Source organism: Dipodomys spectabilis, unplaced genomic scaffold (genome assembly GCF_019054845.1).
Source record: "Dipodomys spectabilis isolate Male_0828 unplaced genomic scaffold, ASM1905484v1 ptg000002l, whole genome shotgun sequence".
Classification (NCBI taxonomy): Eukaryota; Metazoa; Chordata; class Mammalia; order Rodentia; family Heteromyidae; genus Dipodomys; species Dipodomys spectabilis.
The window spans coordinates 44,094,046-44,114,165 of NW_024870679.1; the positions used below are offsets into that span (position 1 = coordinate 44,094,046).

Genomic DNA, 20,120 nt, shown 5'->3' on the forward strand with positions numbered 1-20,120 from the left:
TGTGTGTGTGTGTGTGTGTGTGTGTGTGTGTGGTGTGTTTGCAGTACTTGAGATTAAATTTATGACCTTACATTTGCTAAGTGCTCTAAAACTTGTGTCATGCCCTAATCTTGCATTTTTTGTATGTACAAAGAATACTCAGTATACATATATGATAAAGGAAGTAGGAAATATGAAATGAATCTGGGGAAGGAAACATATGATAGGGAGAATCATGGAAGGGGTAACTGATCAAGAAGCACCTTAGACATGTTAAATTGTAACTGCCTTATACAACCTTTTGAAATTTAGAATAAAATTACAGATTAAAAAAATATTCTTTAAAAAACTTCTAAAATTGGTCTGGGAATGTGACTTGGTGGTAGAATGCTTGCTAGCATGCATGAAGCCCTGGATTCAATTCCTCAGTACCATATAAACAGGAAAGGCTAGAAGTGGTGCTGTGGCTCAAGTGGTAGAGCACTAGCCTTGAGCAAAAAACACCCAGGAACAGTGCCCAGGCCCTGAATTCAATCCCCAGGCCTGGCAAGAAACAAACAAGAAAAAAAATTGCTAAAATCGTTGAACACTGGTGGCTCACATCTGTAATTCTAGCTCCTCAGGAGGCTGAGATGTCAGCATTAAGGTTCAAAGCCAGCCTGGGTAGGAAAGTTTGTGAGACTCTTATCTCCAGCTAGTCACCAGAAAACTGGAAATGGCTCTGTGGTTCAAAGTGGTAGAACACTAGCTTAGAATTCAGGGACCGTGCCCAGACCCTGAGATCAAGACCTATAACCAACAAAAATAAGTAAATAAATACCTGAAAAAATTTAAAATAAGTAAAGTACAGTATGTTCAAACATTTTTGTAGTGATTGAAAAAAATAAGTATAGAATTCAAAAGATAGGTTTTGATAAAATACAGAGAACTATTTTTTTAATTCAAAGAACTTGCAAATCAATAAGAAAAGATAACCCCACTTAAAAATAAGAAAAAAGATAGAAAACAGATAATCATCTTATAAAACATGCTCAGCAGTATTGGTCATTGAAGAAATATTAACTAGGGGCTGGGAAGGTGGCTCAGTGGTAGAGTGCTTGCCTTGCATGCATGAGGCCCTGGGTTCGATTCCTCAGCACCACATAATCAAAAAGAAAAAAGCCGGAAGTGGCGCTGTGGCTCAAGTGGTAGAGCGCTAGCCTTGAGCTGAAGAGCTGAGGGACAGCGCCTAGGCCCAGAGTTCAGGCCCCACGACCAGAACCCCCCCCAAAAAATATATATATATTAACTAGGCTAATATAGGGGTTGATGTCTGTAATCCTAACTACTCAGGAAACAGAGATCAGGAAAATTACAGTTCAAAGCCAGCCTGAGCAAAAAATTCACAAGACCAGAATCTCAACCAGTTTAAGCTGGATGTAGTGACACATCTGTCATCCTAGCCACAGTAGGAAGCTGGCTGGGGCAAGAATTCAAGACCCAGAGTGAGCAAAAGGGGTCAGTCTGATTAAAGTACAATATATGCATGAGAAATACCAGAGTGAAACCCTGTTAACATATACATAAAAAGTGAATGACAGGAATGTTGAACAGATCCTATCCAGACCATGTGTCCTAGTGAGAAGTGGACTGGCTACATATGGAGATAAGTGAAGGAATATGAACTTGGTCAAAATACTTTATGTAATGCATAAAAATGGAACACTGAAGCTTATTGAAAATAGTTTTGGAAGAAGGCAGGAGGGATGAGAATGAAGAAATGGGTAAGTCCGATCAAAATACATTGTATGCATATATGCACTATCCCTCAGCTCTTCAGCTCAAAGCAAGTGCTCTACCGCTTGAGCCACAGTACCACTTCCGGGTTTTTTTTTTTCCTAGTGGTTTATTGGAGATAAGAATCTCATGGACTTTCCTTGCCAAGGCTGGCTTTGAACCGTGATCCTCAGATCTCAGCCTCCTGAGTAGCTAGGATTACAGGCGTGAGCCACCAGCGCTCGGCTGACTTTTTTTTTTCTTATGATGAAGGAAGGAACAGTGTTTTTCCTCAGCTGGTTAAGTTCATAGTTAGGACAGACTACTGCAAACAAGATAGACTATCAGCAGAACAGCAAGATGCTAATTTGTGCAGTACACACACAGCAGAGGACTGTCTCAAAGCAGTGGCTTAGGAGTCTGCTTATATAGTATATATGACATGGAACAAAAAGTTTTAGAGAAGTGACTGATCCAAAAACAAAGGGAAAGCATTCACAGGATTCAGCATGGGAAACTGGGAAGGTAACTATGGTAAATACTAAAGTTTGCTTACAGATGCCTCTGGAATCTTTTATGAGCTGATATGGAATATAAGGGAAAATTTACATTCCATCTTTAGGTCAGAAAGGTGGGGCAGGATAGAATGGCCATCTGTCTTTGTAAAGCTATGTCTTTTATATCAGAGAAAGAAAGCAGAGAGCCCCTCTGTCTTAGTTGTCTTTATTTCAAGAATCCACCCCAGCCGGGCGCTGGCGGCTCACGCCTGTAATCCTAGCTACTCAGGAGGCTGAGATCTGAGGATCGCGGTTCAAAGCCAGCCCGGGCAGGAGAGACCGTGAGACTCCTATCTCCAATAAACCACCAGAAAACCGGAAGTGGCGCTGTAGCTCAAGTGGCAGAGCGCTCGCCTTGAGCTGAAGAGCTGAGGGACAGCGCCCAGGCCCAGAGTTCAAGCCCCATGACCGATAAAAAAAAAAAAAAGAATCCATCCCATTTGAGAGGTTAAAAAATTATTGCTAAGTAATTAAGCTAATTTTCAAGGCAGTACCCTTTAAGTTTTTATGGCTTTGTTTTAGTATTGGTATAGCTTTGGGCATCCTGTAATACAACAATGCATTTCAAGTGGGATGCATACTAACTTTATGTCCAATAAGTAAATTCACTTTCAGGTTTTTTTCTGACTAGGGCTACTTGTGTTTGTTCCATAGCGGAGGTAAAACGTGTAGGAGATACTCTTTTGGGTATGGCAACACAGTGTGTGCAAGTGAAGAATGTGATAAAGACATCCCCTCAAACTCTCTCAAACTTGTGCCTAAAGATAAATGTTAAACTTGGAGGAATCAATAATATTCTTGTACCTCATCAAAGGTAAGCTCATCACTTAGGGAAATAATTATTTTCATCTTTATTTTTTACATATGACCATATGTGGCTATTGTAAAATCTGTGTTAGAGGCAATCTCAGTGACTCTTGCCATAATATGTGTAGACACTTTTGCCAAAAAGAAAAAAATTTAAAATTTGGAATGGTGAGTTTATGTTGTTTTCCTGTAAATCCTCTCCCTCTACCAATTTTCATTAAGTATGCAACATACCTCTTTCCTAGCCAGAAAGTATCAAGAACTTTCTCTTTCTTTACATTTTTTTATTTGGTAGTTATTAAGCTGTTTCATGAGGCTACTTACCTACCTAGAATATGAGTGTGGAAAGAAATAAGGTCTGGCAGCAGGACAATGTGGCTGATCAAGTAACTTTTTTTCTTTTTGGCAATCTTGAGATTTGAACTCAGGATTTTACACTTGCTCTTTGGCTACTCTACTCCTTGAACCACACCCTCAGCTTTTCACTCTGATTCTTTTTGAAACAGTGTCTCAATTCTTGCCTAGGTTTGGCCGTGATCCTCCTACCTATAGTTCCTGCTGTAGCAGGCACTTTTTATCTTGCCCACCTTTTTCTATTAGGATGGGGCATCCTGAACTTTTTTTGCCCAGTTGGGTCTCAAGTCATGATCCTCCTGGCCTCTGTTTCCCAAGTAGCTATGATTATAGACATGACCCAATATCATCATCTTGAGCACCTTCTTTAAAACTCTTAGGGAATATTCATATATTATGCATATATTATATCACTGAGGAGAGAAGGCTGTTATTTGGAGACTAAACAATAGGTTCCCTTTTCATAGCTGAAGCAAGTAGAACTCAAAAGTTAAATATTTGAGCCAGATGCTGGTGGCTCACACCTGTAATCCTGGCTACTAAGGAAGCTGAGATCTGAAGATCATGGTTCAAAGCCAGCTTGGGCAACAAAGTCCGTGAGACTCTTATCATCAATAAATCATCAGAAAACTGGAAGTGGTGCTGTGGCTCAAGTGGTAGAACACTCTCCTTGAGCCGAAGAGCTGAGGAAAAACGCTCAGGCCCAGAGTTCAAGCCCCCAGGCCAACAACAAAAAAAAAAGTTAAGTATTTGGTGGTGGTTGTTTTTTGGCACCCATCCTAGGGCTTGAACTCAGGCCTAGGCACTATCCCTGAGTTTCAACTAGTTCTCTACCATTTGAGTCACAGCTCCACTTACAGCTTTTTTGGTAATTATTTAGAGATAAGAGTCTCATGGACTTTCCTGCCTAGGCTGGCTTCAAACCACGATCCTCACATCTCAGTCTCCCTAGTAGCTAGGATTACAGGCGTGACCTACCAGCACTTGGCCAAATTAAGTATTTTTACTAGCATGTACCAAAGTTAAGCATTAGAACAGTATTGTCTTTTGGTCCCATTTTTCCAGCCTCTTCTCTCCCTTATGACACTCATAAATATAGAATTTTATCAATACACTCAAGGACTAAGAAACAGTCTCCAGATTTTAAAAGATGGGATTTGGGTTTTGTTTGTTTTGTTTGTTTGGTTGTTTTTTGTTTGTTGTTGTTGTTGTTGTTTGTGCTGGTACAGGGGCTCAAACTCAAGGCCGGAGCTTTTTTACTTCAGGGTAGTCTCTTGAGCCTCAGTTCTGCTTCTGGCTTTTTGTTGGTTAACTGAAGATAGGAATTTTAAAGACTTCCCTGCTCAAATGGGCTCAAACCACAATCTTCAGATCTCAGCCTCCTTAATAGATAGCATTACAGGCATGAGCCACTAGTGCCTGGCTAAAGGATGTAGTTTTTGTTTTTGTGCGGGTTTTTTGGTCAATCGTGGGGCTTGAACTCTGGGCCTGAACACTGTCCCTCAGCTCTTCAGTTCAAGGCAAGTGTTCCACCACTTGAGCCACAGTGCCACTTCAGTTTTCTGGCCATTTATTGAAGAAAAGAGGCTCACGGACTCTCTTTCCTGCCCAGGCTGGCTTTGAACTATGATCCTCTGATCTCAGCCTCCTTAGTAGCTAGGGTTACAGGCATGAGCCACCGACGCCCAGCTAAGGATGTAGTTTTTAAGATAAGTGGAAATATTTAACTACTTTAAGTGTATGTTACTCCAACTTTTCTTCTGGCTAGGGAAAGGAATATAGTGTAGGCTTTCCATGATCACTTTGAATCTAAAGTTTAATGATTCTTTTTTTTTTTGGGTCCGGTCATGGGGCCTGAACTCTGGGCCTGGGTGCTGTCCCTCAGCTCTTCAGCTCAAGGCTAGCGCTCTACCACTTGAGCCACAGCGCCACTTCTGGCTTTTTTCACTTTTGCTTTATGTAGTACTGAGGAATTGAACCCAGGGCCTCATGCATGCAAGGCAAGCGCTCTACCACTGAGCCATTTTCCCAGCCCAGTTTAATGATTCTTTTGAGAGATTATATAGACCTCAATATTTGTTATTTTTAAAAATTGGTGGGTAATATGAATGTGAATAATTTTATTCCAATTACAGAGAATACTAGCATCAGTTGTTCTCTGAAACCCTAGCACCAAGGCTTAAGGCAATAACTAGCTTTCCATAAAAATATCACAGATTGTTTTGACATCTTTTACTTCATTGACCCAGCACTCATAAATTAAATCATTGGAAGTCACTGGACATTGGTGAAAGTAAACTATACAACTTGTGGGTAGAGATGGGAGGGAGGGACTAGAAGAGAGTGAAGGAACAAAAGATACTATACGATAGGAAATGTACTCATTACCTGACCATGTAATTAAAATCCTCTGTACATCACTGCTATAATAATAAAGTAGCTGGGCACCGGTGGCTCACGCCTGTAATCCTAGCTACTCAGGAGGCTGAGATCTGAGGATCACGGTTCAAAGCCAGCCAGGGCAGGAAAGTCTGTGAGACTCTTATCTCCAATAAACCACTAGGAAAAAAAAAACGGAAGTGGCGCTGTGGCTCAAGCGGTAAAGCACTCACCTTGAACTAAAGAGTGTAGGGACAGCACCCAAGCCCAGAGTTTAAGCCCCACAACCAACCAAAGGAAAAAAAAAAAAGACAAAAAAAATAAAGTAAATTAATTTTTTTTTTTTTTTTGTCGGTCGTGGGGCTTGAACTCTGGGCCTGGGCGCTGTCCCTCAGCTCTTCAGCTCAAGGTGAGCACTCTACCACTTGAGCTACAGCACCACTTCCGGTTTTCTGGTGGTTTATTGGAGATAGGAGTCTCACGGTCTCTCCTGCCCGGGCTGGCTTAGAACCGCAATCCTCAGATCTCAGCCTCCTGAGTAGCTAGGATTACAGGCGTGAGCCACCAGCGCCCGGCAAGTAAATTAATTTTTAAAAAGAATAAGTCAGTCAGTAGTTCAGTCATGTACAACTGTTGAGATAAGATTTTCTCTGTGCTGTCAGTGGCCTGCAGTTATGTTGTAATTGTCTAAATCATATAAATGAATGATGAATTATCTAACCTTTTAAAAATTGTATTTAAGACCTTCTGTGTTCCAGCAACCAGTGATCTTTTTGGGAGCAGATGTCACTCACCCACCTGCTGGTGATGGAAAGAAGCCTTCTATTGCTGCTGTGAGTATCCGTAGGCAGATTTATGTTATCTAAGGTTCAGACCAAGGGCTGGACGCATAAAGTGGTAGAATACCTGCCTAGCAAGCACTAGGCTCTGTTGTCTGTCTGTCTGTCTCTGTCTCTCTTTCTCTGTCTCTCTCTGTTTCTGTCTCTGTCTCTCTCTCTCTCTGTACCTGTCCCCCCTCCTCCTCCTTCTTCACTTCTTCTTCCTCCACTTCTTCCTCCTCCATTTCTATCTCCTCCTCCTCCTGTTGAGGGTAGGGTGAGTGTCTTAGGAACTTTTTTGTCCCAGCTGGCCCAGAATTGCAATCCTCTCAATCTCAGCTTCCTAAATAGCTGGAATGACAGCTATGAACCACTGTTCTCAAGAACTTTTTATCCTGGCTGGACTCGAACAAGAATCATCCCAAGTAGCTAGGATTACAGGTGTGAACCACCATACTCATCTTGTTAATCAACTTTAATGAACATTTTTTTGGAACCTTCACAAAGAGTGGTTACTCTGGTATGGCGGGGGCGGGGGGGTTCCCTCAAGTGCCATATATAAATCAAATTTTTTAATTTCCTTACTGAAATCAAAGTCAGATTTCCATTTTTGGAGCATGGCCCTTAATATATGTTACCCTGGAAGAAAGTATAGAAGCAGAGTGGTAAGCTGAGACTGTCACTAGAATAATATTGTCTCCTTTGGTCCAGGCACATAACAATAATAAACAAGGCACAGACTAACAGACTAAGTTTGCCAGTCTCAAAACCAAGGTTGAATTTTAAATTTATTTATGTATTTATTTTATGGTACTAGGGCTTGAAATTAGATTCTTGCATTTGCTAAGCAGGTACTATACCACTTGAGCCATTCTACCAACCCTCTAAGATTGACTTTTCCAAAGATCAGGGGAAGGTATGGAGGCATGGTCCAGGTGGTAGAGCACCAGCCAATGAGCAAAAGCATCAGATACCAAGTTCAAGTCCTGATCTCAAACAAAGACAAAAAAAAATAACCAAAGGTCAGATTTAGAACACTACTACAGCCCACTAAGATTCAGGATGTCTTTTCTAGAACTTTGTAGTAAGGGAGAGAAATTCATGATTTTAAAATTTATGAAGTGGGAATAGGGCTCAGTAGTAGAACCTGTTCCTAGCATGTGGAAGGCCCTGGGTTGAATACTAGCACGACAAAAGTAAAATAAAATTTATATAACATAACTTCTAAGGTGGTGCTGAGATCTTAATGATGATTTCTGGGATGTGTTAACTGAAGTAGAAAAGAAAGGAGTGGTTTGAATTGGTTGCCCCATTGTTCTTAACTCTTTTCTCTTATTCTCATGTGCATGTCTTTTTCTTATCTAACTAATCTTTAGTTCTACCTAAAAGATGTAGAATTCAATTGTTAAATGTAAAGTACCAAACTATTCATAGAAAATTGTTTGTTTTTTTTTTACATGATTCTTGGTCTTTATTCTGTTCTTCACTGGAATTATCTATTGTGATTATTCTGAAAGTAAATAGTGGTAAACAGAAAGGTTATAGTAAACTATAACTATAAGTAAAATTCATCCTGTTTTGATTACTGTTTTTCTTTGTGTTTTCCAACCTAGGTTGTGGGTAGTATGGATGCCCACCCGAGCAGATACTGTGCCACAGTAAGAGTTCAGAGACCCCGACAAGAGATCATACAGGACTTGGCCTCCATGGTCCGGGAACTTCTCATCCAGTTTTATAAGTCAACTCGGTTCAAACCTACTCGTATCATCTTTTATCGGGACGGTGTTTCAGAGGGACAGTTTAGACAGGTTGGTTACCTAGGATCTCTTTAGAGTATGTTCAGATCTAGTGCTGTGCTTTATATGTAGTTCTGCAGTTTAAATAGTAAAATCAAAATTTGATGCTTCTAACATATTTGCTGTTGATATGTAAGCCTCTGCCAAGAGGTAAAGTGAAAAGTATATAGAGCTAAGAAGTATTTAGAGCTAAGGAACTCATTAGATTCAAATTACTATATTATATGATGTAAAAGAGAACAAATGTTAAATCTTTACATTGCCTCTTCTCTAGGTATTATATTATGAACTACTAGCAATTCGAGAAGCCTGCATCAGTTTGGAAAAAGATTATCAACCTGGGATAACCTACATTGTAGTTCAGAAGAGACATCACACTCGATTATTTTGTGCTGATAGGACAGAAAGGGTAAACTTAAAATCTGTTGTAACACTACTGTGCACCACACTTACCCAACATAGTTCATAGAACATTGAACAGGTGTCCTTTGCTACCATCCGAGCTTCCAGTTCTCTCTTTTCTCTGCCTCTCTCCTTTTCCTCCCCCTCTCTTTGCAGTGCTGGGGATTGAAACCATGGCATCTTAGGCAAGCACTCTATAAGGTTAACTGATTTAATCTTCACAGATACTATGAGATAATAATTACTCTTATGCTCATCTTGCACATGAGGAAACTACTATTGCACATAGAGTCTGGCAGGGTGACTGAAATGGTAGACCGCATGCCTAGCAAGAACAAGGCCCTGAGTTCAAACCCCAGAACTGCCAAAGAAAAAAGAAAGAAAAGAGATTAAATAACTTTGGAAGGTGGTTTCACATGCAAGCTGTATGGCTGTGCCACTTCTCTAATAGCAGTAGTAACAGCCTTTAAGTTGTTAACAACTCTGACTCCAAATTAGTAGGTACATTTCTTTTTTTTTTTTTTTATTTTTTTTATTTTTGGGTCTGGTCGTGGGGCCTGAACTCTGGGCCTGGGCGCTGTCCCTCAGCTCTTCAGCTCAAGGCTAGCGCTCTACCACTTGAGCTACAGCGCCACTTCTGGCTTTTTTGTTTTTGCTTATGTGGTGCTGGGGAATCGAACCCAGGGCCTCATGCATGCAAGGCAAGTGCTCTACCACTGAGCCACCTTCCCAGCCCCTAGTAGGTACATTTCTAAACCTAGAAAATCTAAATTAGATTAAGTGATTATGGATATCTGAAATTTAATAATGGCACTCATCCATTTGTTTACTTTTCTCTCACCCTTCTTCTAATATGCTACTAATAATAGATAGAGATTACAGTTCAGGAAACAAAACTGAAACACTATGCCCTAGTCATAAGTAGAAACTGTGATATGAACCTAGGCATTCTTCTGCCAAATAGGTTATAACTATTTTGTTGTGTATTACTAATTGGTGAGAATAGACTTAAGAGTTACATGTCTTCCCTGGCTGGCATCAAACCATGAACCTCCAAAAGTCTCAACCTCCTTCTGAGGCTCCTTCCTACTCCATTTTGGCTGAGTGCAATAGGCACAAACCTGTAATACTAGCTACTTGGGAGATAGAGATAGGAGGATCAAAGTTAAAGGTCAGCCTGGGAAAAAAATTCAGAAGACTCTATCTCAACCAATGGCTGATTATCCCTGCTGCAGAAGAAGCACTGTGGTTGGGCACAGTGGTATGGATCTGTCATCCCCACCATCAAGGGGAAACATAAATTGGAGGATTATAGCTGAGGCTGACTAGGGCATAAATCAAGATCCTACCTCAAAAATGAGCAATACAGAAGGGGGCTGTGAAGTCCCCTTCCTAGCTGTGATAGAATACCTGCCTAACAAGTGTAAGGCCCTGAATTCAATCCAAGTACTTAACCAAAAAATGCTGGCAAAGACTTTCAGCAACATTGAGAAATAGGAATTAGGAGCTGCCATGGTATTTCATTCCTGTAGTTTAAGAACTTAGGAAGATTGGAAGTTCTAGATCAGTCTGGGCTACATAGCAAGACTTTGTCTCAAAAAAAAGGAAGCCAGGTCCTATGTGGAGTTTACTCTCTCTCGCTCTGGCTCACTTTCCCTCTCCCTCCTGCCATCCCTCTTCCCTTCTTCTCTTCCTTCGTCCTGTCCTTTTCCTCTCCCACTCTCTGCTAATCCTATGGCTTGAATTCAGCGTCTGGGCACTGTCCCTGAGCTTTTGTGCTCAAGGCTACCACACTACTCTTAAGCCATATCCTCCCTTCCTCTCCCCTTTCTCCCTCTCCCCTTTTTCTCCCCCCTCCCCTCCCCATTTCTCTCTTTGCCAGTCCTGGGGCCTGAACTCTGGGCCTGGGCACTGTCCCTCAGCTCTTCAGCTTAAGGCTAGTGCTCTTACCACTTGACTACTTGAGCCACAGCACCACTTCCAGCTTTTTCTGCTTATGTGGTGCTAAGGAATCAAACCCAGGACCTCATGCATGCAAGGCAAGCATTCTACCACTGAGCCACCTTCCCAGCCCCTCTCTCCCTCTTCTTGTCTTTTTCCATCTCCCACTCTCCGCTAATCCTATGGCTTGAATTCAGGGCCTGAGCACTGTCCCTGAGCTTTTGTGCTCAAAGCTAGCACACTACCACTTAAGCCATACCTTCACTTTGGCTTTGTGTGTGTATATGGTTAATTGGAGATAAGAGCCCCAGATTTTCCTGCCTCTGTTATCTTTGAACTGCTATCCTCAGATTTTAGCCTCCTAAGTAGCTAGGCTTACAAGTATGAGCCACCAGCACCCACCTTTATAGAGTGCACCCACCTTTATAGAGTCTGCTCTGAATGACAGCTTAAGCAATAGTAGTTCAAGATGAAAGTTGGTGGTTAATTGGAGATGAGAGTCTCACAGACGTTCCTGCCCAGGCTGGCTTCAAATAGTGATCCTCATATCTCAGCCTCCTGAGTAGCTATGATTACAAGCTTGAGCCACCAGCACCTGACATTTATACATTTTTAATGTACTTTCAGATGCATTATTCATCTTTGTCTTGTTTGTTTAAACTTTGACTAAAAAAAAAAATCTAGGTTGGAAGAAGTGGCAATATCCCAGCTGGAACAACTGTTGACACAGACATTACACACCCATATGAGTTTGATTTTTACCTCTGTAGCCATGCTGGAATACAGGTAAGTCTATACTGTGGTTGAAATGTTTTAATTCAATTCTTATAGGTCATATACTTAAAATCTCACACAAAGGCCAAGAAATACTCTTTCTGCCTGCCAAGTTATTTCTTTTTTGTTGTTGTTGTTATGGGTTATGGGTTTGAACTCAGGGCCTGGGTACATTCCCTGCATTCTTTTGTTCAAGGCTAGCACTCTACCACGTTGAGCCACAGCTCCACTTCTGCTTTTTTAGTGGTTAATTGGAGATAAGAGTCTCAGGCAGAAAAGTGATCCTCATATCCAGCCTCCTGAGTAGCTAGGATTACAGGAGTGAGCCACAGGCACCTGGCCCAAGTTTTTCTGTATGAAACTTTCAGTAAATAAATTTCTTCCTTTCCCTTACTTTGAGGGCTTTTTTTTTTTTTTTTTGTCGGTCATGGGGCTTGAACTCTGGGCCTGGGCGCTGTCCCTCAGCTCTTCAGCTCAAGGTGAGCACTCTACCACTTGAGCTGCAGCGCCACTTCCGGTTTTCTGGTAGTTTATTGGAGATAAGAGTCTCACAGTCTCTCCTGCCTGGGCTGGCTTTGAACCGCGATCCTCAGATCTCAGCCTCCTGAGTAGCTAGGATTACAGGCGTGAGCCACCAGTGCCCGGCGAGGGCTTATTTTTATAAAAATGCCAGAGTATAATTAGATCAATAGCCTGAACCTCTCTAAAATGGGCCCTTCAATTAATCCAAACATGGTTTGTTTTTGTTTTGTGCCCATTCTGGGGTTTGATCTCAGGGCCTGATCCCTGTCCCTGAGCTTCTTTTGCTTAACGATAGCACTCTACCACTTGAGCCACAGCTTCACTGCCTGCTTTTTTGATAATTTATTGGAGATAAGTGTCTCACAGACTTTCCTTCTTGAGCTGGCTTCAAATCACAATCCTTATTTCTCAGCCTCCTGAGATGTGAGCCAATGGTGCCTGGCCCAAACTGTTTTGTTGTTGTTGTGTTGTTTTGTCAGTCATGGGGGCTGAACTCTGGGCCTGGGCACTGTCCCTCAGCTCTTCACCTCAAAGCTAGCACTCTATCACTTGAGCCACAGTGCCACTTCCGGCCTTTTATGCTTATGTGGTGCTGAGGAATCGAACCCAGGGCCTCATACATGCAAGGCAAGTACTCTACCACTAATCCACCTTCCCAGCCCCCAAAAACTGTTTTTGAAAACAATGTAAAGTAGCCTCCTATTTTTAGGAAATCTTAATTTTAAATTCATTTATTTTTGTTGTAGACTGATGTACTGGGGCTTGAACTCAGGGCCTCATGCTTGCTAGTCAGGTGCTCTACCACTTGAGCCATGCCTCCAATTCTAATATATACTTCTTTTGATAATACTTCATACAAACCTTAGACATGTAGTGGTAAGATATTGAATATAAAAGAGTGCAATTGTAGAAAATATTTTCATTAATTTGCTCACTTTATTTGGTAGACTATAAACTTTAATTCATAATGGTTCTTGCAGCAGCAGCAGAGAATAAACCCACATTCCCAAGATATCTAAGCAGGTATAACCCATACTTGCCACTTATTAAAATAGAAATTTCAAGAAGATAAACCCATATACACTGACAGACTGACAGCTTTAAATTTTCAGACTCATAGCTTTAAAATATTGCGTGCTCATTTACTTATGACATTGTAAGTCTGTGTGATACTGGGGTTTGAACTTGGAGCCTTGCTCTTGCTAAGCTAACCACGCTCTAACCCTTTTTTAAGCTTGTTATTTTTGAGATAGGTATTGCTGCCTGTCCACGCACATACATCTACATCTGTCTGTTTTAGCTGGGATGACATATGCATGCCACCATGCCCAGTTTCTTTCCATTTAGATGAAGTCTTGAATAGATTTCTGCTTGTACTGTCCTATAACTTGATCCCCTCCTTCTCATAGTAAAGATTATATGTGTGAGCCAGCAGTGCCCCATTTGCTGTAGGGGTTTTTCTAGAGCTTAGCAGCATGATTTTCAGATTGTTCTGGCAGACTGCACAGAAAGCAGAATGGTCCTGTCATCATGCAGGGCTGACCATTTGTCCTTAAGTATATCCTGGTATTGTTACCTTGGATATCCACATAGGGATGGTAGCAAGGTGTGGGGAACTTCACTGTGGGGACATTGTAAAGGTAACCATTGGAGAACTCCAGGAAGAGCTTATATGTCAGGCCTTCATTTACTGTACAGCTGCTCCATGAGTAGACCCTACCCATTTGAAAAGGTTAGCTGGTTCAGTGCAGGCAGAAATTCCTTTGCAACCAGACATCATGAGAGTCATGTGCTCCAGCTTTTAGCCTCTTGCCAGCAAGGCCCTGGATAGCTTCCCCTATTCAGCTCAGTCCCCTTCGAGGGCACCTAGGTCACAATTCGAGTCAGCCATCTAGGTAGGCTTGGAAGGAAAACTGCAGCTGTCCAGCACTTGGGGAAGGGGTTTTGTTTATTTTATTTCATTTTTTTTGTCAGTCATGGGGCTTGAACTCTGGACCTAGGCGCTGTTCCTCAGCTCTTCAGCTCAAGGATAGCACTCTGAAGAGGGGAAAGCATTCTACCATTGACCTACCTTCCCAGCCCTAGCACTTCGGTTTTTAAGACAACATTTTTCTAGGTAGCTCAGACTAGCCTTGAACTCACTGTGTACCTTAGGTTGGCCTCCAACCTAAAGTGTACCACCACACCTGGCAATTTACCATTTTAACCATTGTTAAGCCTACCAACTCCCTACTCCCTCCTACCCTCACCTCAGCTCCTGGCAGCCAATGTTACTTCCTGCCACTATAAAAAGGTACCTTGGAAGTGGCGCCATAGCTCAAGTGGTAGAGCGCTTGCCTTGAGTTGAAGAGCTGGAGGACAACGCCCAGGCCAAGAGTTCAAGCCCCACGACCGAAAAAAAAAAAAAAAAAACTATAAAAAGGTACCTTGCTACTCAGGGGGTTGAGATCTGAGAATTGTGGTTCAAAGCCAGCCCAGGCAGGAAAGTACTTGAGGCCCTTACCTCCAATTAATCACCAAAAAAAAACAAAAAAAAAAAACTAATGGAGTTGTGGCTCAAGTGATAGAGCTAGACTAGCCTTGAGCTAAAAATGTAGCTCAGGAACAGCCAGGCCCCAGTGGCTCACGCCTGTAATCCTAGCTATTCAGGAGGTTGAGATCTGAGGATCATGGTTCAAAGCCAGCCTGGGCTGGAAACTCTGGGAGACTCTTATCTCCAATAAACCGCTCAGAAAACGGGAAGTGGCACTATGGCTCAAGCGGTAGAGTGCCGTAGAGTGCTCGCCTTGAGCTGAAGAGCACAGGGATAACGCCCAAGCCCAGAGTTCAAGCCCCACGACTGACAAAAAAAAAAAGGGGGGGTCTCATAATATTTGTCCTTTTATAAGTGGTTTATTCCATTTAGCATAATACCTTCAAGTTGAGTAATATTCCATTCATCCATTAGTGGGCACTTAGGATATATCCTCCTCTTGGTTATAATGTCCAAATTATCTGCTTTTACTCTTTTTGTGGTATATACCAGAATCAGCTGAATTTTAAATTTATTTTCTAATTAATAGAGAGCTTTCATATATAACTTTTAAGTCTATGCTGAAAATTCATTTAAGAGTTTAGCTATCAACAGAATATTCCATTAACTTCACAGGGTACCAGCCGTCCTTCCCACTACCATGTTTTATGGGATGATAACTGCTTTACTGCAGATGAACTTCAGCTGCTCACTTACCAGCTCTGTCACACCTATGTTCGCTGTACACGATCTGTTTCCATACCTGCACCAGCGTATTATGCTCACTTGGTGGCATTCAGAGCCAGATATCATCTCGTGGACAAAGAACATGACAGGTGATATGAAAGCATAACAATACCAATTTTTAGCCAACTTCAAATGTGCTCTGATTTTCTCAGGAAATTTCCGTAAGCACTTCCACATTAAAGTTAAATTATTGGAGGAATTAGTGCATCATATGAAAAGTGATTAGAGCTGACTGCTAGAGTTGTGATGCTTTATTCAAATATGCTGGGTAATAATGAAGTTTTATTTAGAAAAAAAAATACCATTTACAGGAAAACAAATAGAACTGGGAATTACCATGGTAAGTAAAATAAGCCAGACCCAGACATATATCACCATATCTTTATATGATAAATATAGGAAATAAAAATTAAGACCTGAAGCCAGGCGTTGTTGGCTCATGTCTATAATCCTAGTTACTCCAGAGGCTGAGATCTGAGGATTATGGTTCAAAGCCAGCCCTGAGAGAAAAGTCCCAAGACACTATAATCTCCAATTTAGCCACCAAAAAAATCTGGAAATGGACCTGTGGTTCAAGTGGTAGTGCTAACCTTGAGCAGAAAAGCTCAGGGACAGTGCCTCCAGGCCTGAGTTCAAGCCCTAGTACTGGCACCCAAATTAAAAAAAAAAAAAACAGAAAGAAAGAAAGAAAGAGGAGTGTTAAATTCTGAAAGTTTTTTTTGTGCCTGTATAGAGACGAACTCAGGACCATGCTCTTGCTCAGCTTTTTCTCTCACAGCTGGCACACTTCCACTTGAGCCATGCCTCCAGTTGTAACTTTTTGCTAGGTAATTGGACATAAGAGACTCCTGAGTAGCTAGGATTACAGATGTGAACCACCAGTGCTCCAGCTTGAGTTAGTTATTGAAGCTATGTGATAGACACATACTTCATTATACTGGTATGAATTTTCTAATTTTTTAAAATTTCTACAATACGTAACAGTTTTCAGAATCTTTGCATCAGAATAAATTTGTTTATTGCTACTTTTCTTACAGTGCTGAAGGAAGCCACGTTTCAGGACAGAGTAATGGACGAGATCCACAAGCTCTTGCCAAGGCTGTACAGATTCACCAAGATACCTTACGCACAATGTACTTTGCTTAACATAAGTCCAAGTGTGTCTGGGAAGAAGCACTGAAAGATGAGTCATTGTACAGCCTACGTTGCCAGTGAGGTTGGTTCAGTAGGGATGCCTCTAACTGTGTAGTGGCCACCACCGTGGGAGGTCTGGTCCTTCTATTGATCCAAGGAAGATTGTTTACTTCATTGAGGAACGCAGCACATATTTATGCAATATGAACCCAGCCAGCTGCTTTATTGTGCAGTCTCCTGTAGGAAGTATTACAATTGTTTCATTTTCACTTCTGATAGTCTAACCCTTTTAATGCCTTTACCTCAAGTTGCTTGGCAGCACAACTATCTTTGCAAAAAAAAAAAAAAAAAGGAAAGAGAAGTTTAAAAAACACATACATGAATGAATAACCAGAGTAATTGTTGACTATTATATGTGTGCAAAAAAAGTGCACTCATATATTATAAAAAGAGTCTGTATTTTTAAATGTGTACATGCATACTTCATATGCATACATATCTGGAACTAGACTCATGACCTACATGTGTATCTGTGTATATATTTTATGATTCATTCCAGTGGGGAACTTCATTTCTGTTTTATTTTCCCTTTACTACCACTTATATCTCTCTCTATCGCCTTCCTCATCTACATTTTTTCCCTTCATGCTACTGTGACATTCAAGTGTTTTATACACATAGTTTGTTTGAATGTGACGCACAGCGAACTAGACTAGTGTTTTGAGATTGCACACCTGTCTCCTGTCTCAGTCCTCAGCTCCGTCTTATGTGAGTGTGTCTGCTCTTTCCTGCTGTGGACTTACATTTCCATGTGTGCAATGTGTACATAAGCAGTAGCAATCTAAATTATTATTTTCTTTAGTGAATTTGTTAAAGCTGCTATAAATATAAAACCTTGTCAGAAGTTGTAACTCAGATAGAGAAATCCCTTAAAGCTTTTTTTTTTTTTAATAAAGGGCAAACATTTTAAAAGATTGGAATTCTTAGGTTGAGGCCTCCAAAATTGTGTGAAGAAAGAAAAAGATTCTTGGGAGGAGGGGGTACTAACTTTTATTTTTGCTAGTTTACTTACTGCCTCTCATGTTTTAATGTGATTTTCATATATATATTTTTATATATATGTGTGTATATATAAACATATATGTATGCATTTTGAAGTATAACTTTTCTTTTATATTTGTTAGAATAGTGCTTTAAAAAACAAAACTGTATTGGCTACATCTTCAGTCTTACAGGAAAGCTGGGTCTGTCTGACATCCTAGCCACAGGCAGTAGGCAAAACCTCCACCTCCATCACTTTAAAAGGGCAAAGTACTACAGCCTTAATTTTAAAAGGAAAGTTTCTTGATTTTTAGTTTTAATATGTCTTTTAAAAAATCATAATGAAGCAAAATTGAATGAGTCTCATCTTGAAGGTCACAGTTATATTTCAATTAAGAAATGATATAACAGTTTGAGATTTAAAAGATTATCAAATTATGTGAAAATAGAATCATGTTTATTGAAGAACCATACTGATTATTTTCATTTTACTAAAAGGAATCAGGAAAATACAGGATTGTACTTTTAAAAGGCTTTTGTTTTTGCTTTTGCTCACTTATTACCAGTGTTAACTTTCTTTTTAAAATTAAAGTAAAGCTGGGCACCAGTGGCTCATGCCTATAATCCTAGCTACTCAGGAGGCTGAGATATCAGGATTGAGGTTCAAAGCCAGCCTGGGCAGGCAAGTTGGTGAGACTCTTATCTCCAATAAACCACCAGAATATGGGAAGTGGAGCTGTGGTTCAAGTAGTAGAGTGCTCACCTTGGGCTGAAGAGCTCAGGTACAGCACCCAGGCCCAGAGTTCATGCCCCACAGCCAACCAAAAATAAATAAATAAATAAAAGTAAAGTAATAGTTATAAAGGAAGTTAGGACTTTGATCTTTTAAGTTGGTTAAATCATAGAAACATAGGAAAACTTTTTCTGTATTGATTTATTTGATCAACTTTCGTTAATATCTTCAAGATGTTAAAAAGTACTATAAAGCTGTCAAAAACAGGTTTATTGATAACATTGGATTCAGGTGAGCAATTGCACTTTGTAACTCAAGAAAATTGCATGTCAAATTTTCTGTTTGAGGTTTTGCTGTTTTAAGCACTGGTTTAGAGTAGAGACACTACAAACTGTTTCCAAAGGGCGTTGTTATCCTTTCAGAATTCCATCTACACATGAAAACTACAGGACTTAGATCTTTTGTTTTTCTTTTACTTGTAATTCACTGTTATTGCCAACTTACTGTATGTTGAGCCTAAAATCTGAGCCCATGTCCTCCAACAGGCATGAAATCTTTTGTTCCTCTGCCAGAAAACTAAGAAAGTACTGTATTTCATGTTTATTATTTTGAAGCATCTGAAATGTAATTTACAACACTGTTTTCAAAGCACTTTACAAAAGATACTTGTATAGTACATACTTTTTTTTTCTTTCATATTCCTCTACTACCAAAAAAAAAATCCTTTAAAAATGTTTGGGGGTTGTTTTTGAGACAGTCTTACTATGTAGTGAAGAGGTTGGCTTCAAACTACCTGGCTGAAGCAGGCCTCTTACCTCAGCCTCCCCAGCTGGGACACCAGCATTCATGGCTCAGTTTGTTGTTTTCAACATTGAAATTTCACTGATTTTGGTCAGGAACATAGACAAAAGAAGAAATAGCATGCATATATATATATATATATATATATATTCTAGAAGGTAAAATCTTGACTGAGGAGCTGGATGTTGTAGTGAATGCTTGTTAATTCAGCTTCTTGAGAAGCTGAGTTAGGAGGATCATGGTTCAAAGCCAGCCCAAGCAAAAGTTAGGGAGACTATCTCAAAAACAAACTCAGCATGTTGGTATATGCCTTTAAACCCAGCTACTGAAGAGGTGGAGTTCTGAGGATGATGGCCAAAGGCCTGCCTAGGAAAAGCACAAGACCCTGTCTAGAAAACAAACTAAAAAAAGACTGGGGCATGGTTCAAGTAGTATAATGCTTACCTAGTAAGTGCAAAGCCCTGAGTTCAACCCCAAATACCACAAAAAAAAAAAAAACCTTTATTGATCTATGCTTGCTCAGTAGAAATCTTCCTTAGGGAACAACTACGAGTTCCCTTTGTCTTATTTACTTTGCTGCCTCATGTTCAGTCATTGGAACACTCATATGCTAAAGCAAAAACCTTACTTAATCTGACTCTACTTGGAAGGACTTTTTTAACAGAAAAATATTTTTCTAAAGCTTTACCATTTGAGTAGCTTCTTTTTTAGAATGCTCCTACACTACACAGCATTGCTAGCTTAAGGTTAATTACTGAAAGAATATGCATAGTATATTTCTATTTTGTTTATTAATGAATTGATATATCAACCTTAATTACAAGGAACCTTGTGCTTGGAATTTTAAGATAATAAGTGGGCAGATACTTCTTGAAATTTGTTCTAATCATTTTTGCATTCCTGGGCAGAATTCCCAATCTTTTATTTTTCTAATGGAAACTTTTGTTGCTGTTATCATTTAAATATCATTAAACTATCAGTATCTTTTATACCCCTCCCTTGCTCACTAGCAAGATGATGAATGCTATACTTTGCCCTCCTGTTTTTTATGATGTGTCTCATAGAGTG

The 20,120-nt window shown here is 40.3% G+C and overlaps 1 protein-coding gene across 2 annotated transcripts in view; it reads left to right on the forward strand.

Annotated features, from left to right (window-relative positions):
• The window catches only part of LOC122112579 (protein argonaute-3), a 75,417-nt gene extending 57,312 nt beyond the window's left edge, over positions 1 to 18,105 (forward strand). For both annotated transcript variants that reach the window (XM_042685435.1, XM_042685442.1), the window contains 7 exons: positions 2,946 to 3,105; positions 6,574 to 6,664; positions 8,263 to 8,457; positions 8,720 to 8,854; positions 11,473 to 11,574; positions 15,233 to 15,432; positions 16,381 to 18,105. In XM_042685435.1, coding sequence (XP_042541369.1) covers positions 2,946 to 3,105; positions 6,574 to 6,664; positions 8,263 to 8,457; positions 8,720 to 8,854; positions 11,473 to 11,574; positions 15,233 to 15,432; positions 16,381 to 16,489 — 992 coding nt within the window. In that variant the 3' untranslated portion in view covers positions 16,490 to 18,105. The remainder of the gene's footprint in view (positions 1 to 2,945; positions 3,106 to 6,573; positions 6,665 to 8,262; positions 8,458 to 8,719; positions 8,855 to 11,472; positions 11,575 to 15,232; positions 15,433 to 16,380) is intronic.
• Positions 18,106 to 20,120: the final 2,015 nt, after the last annotated feature.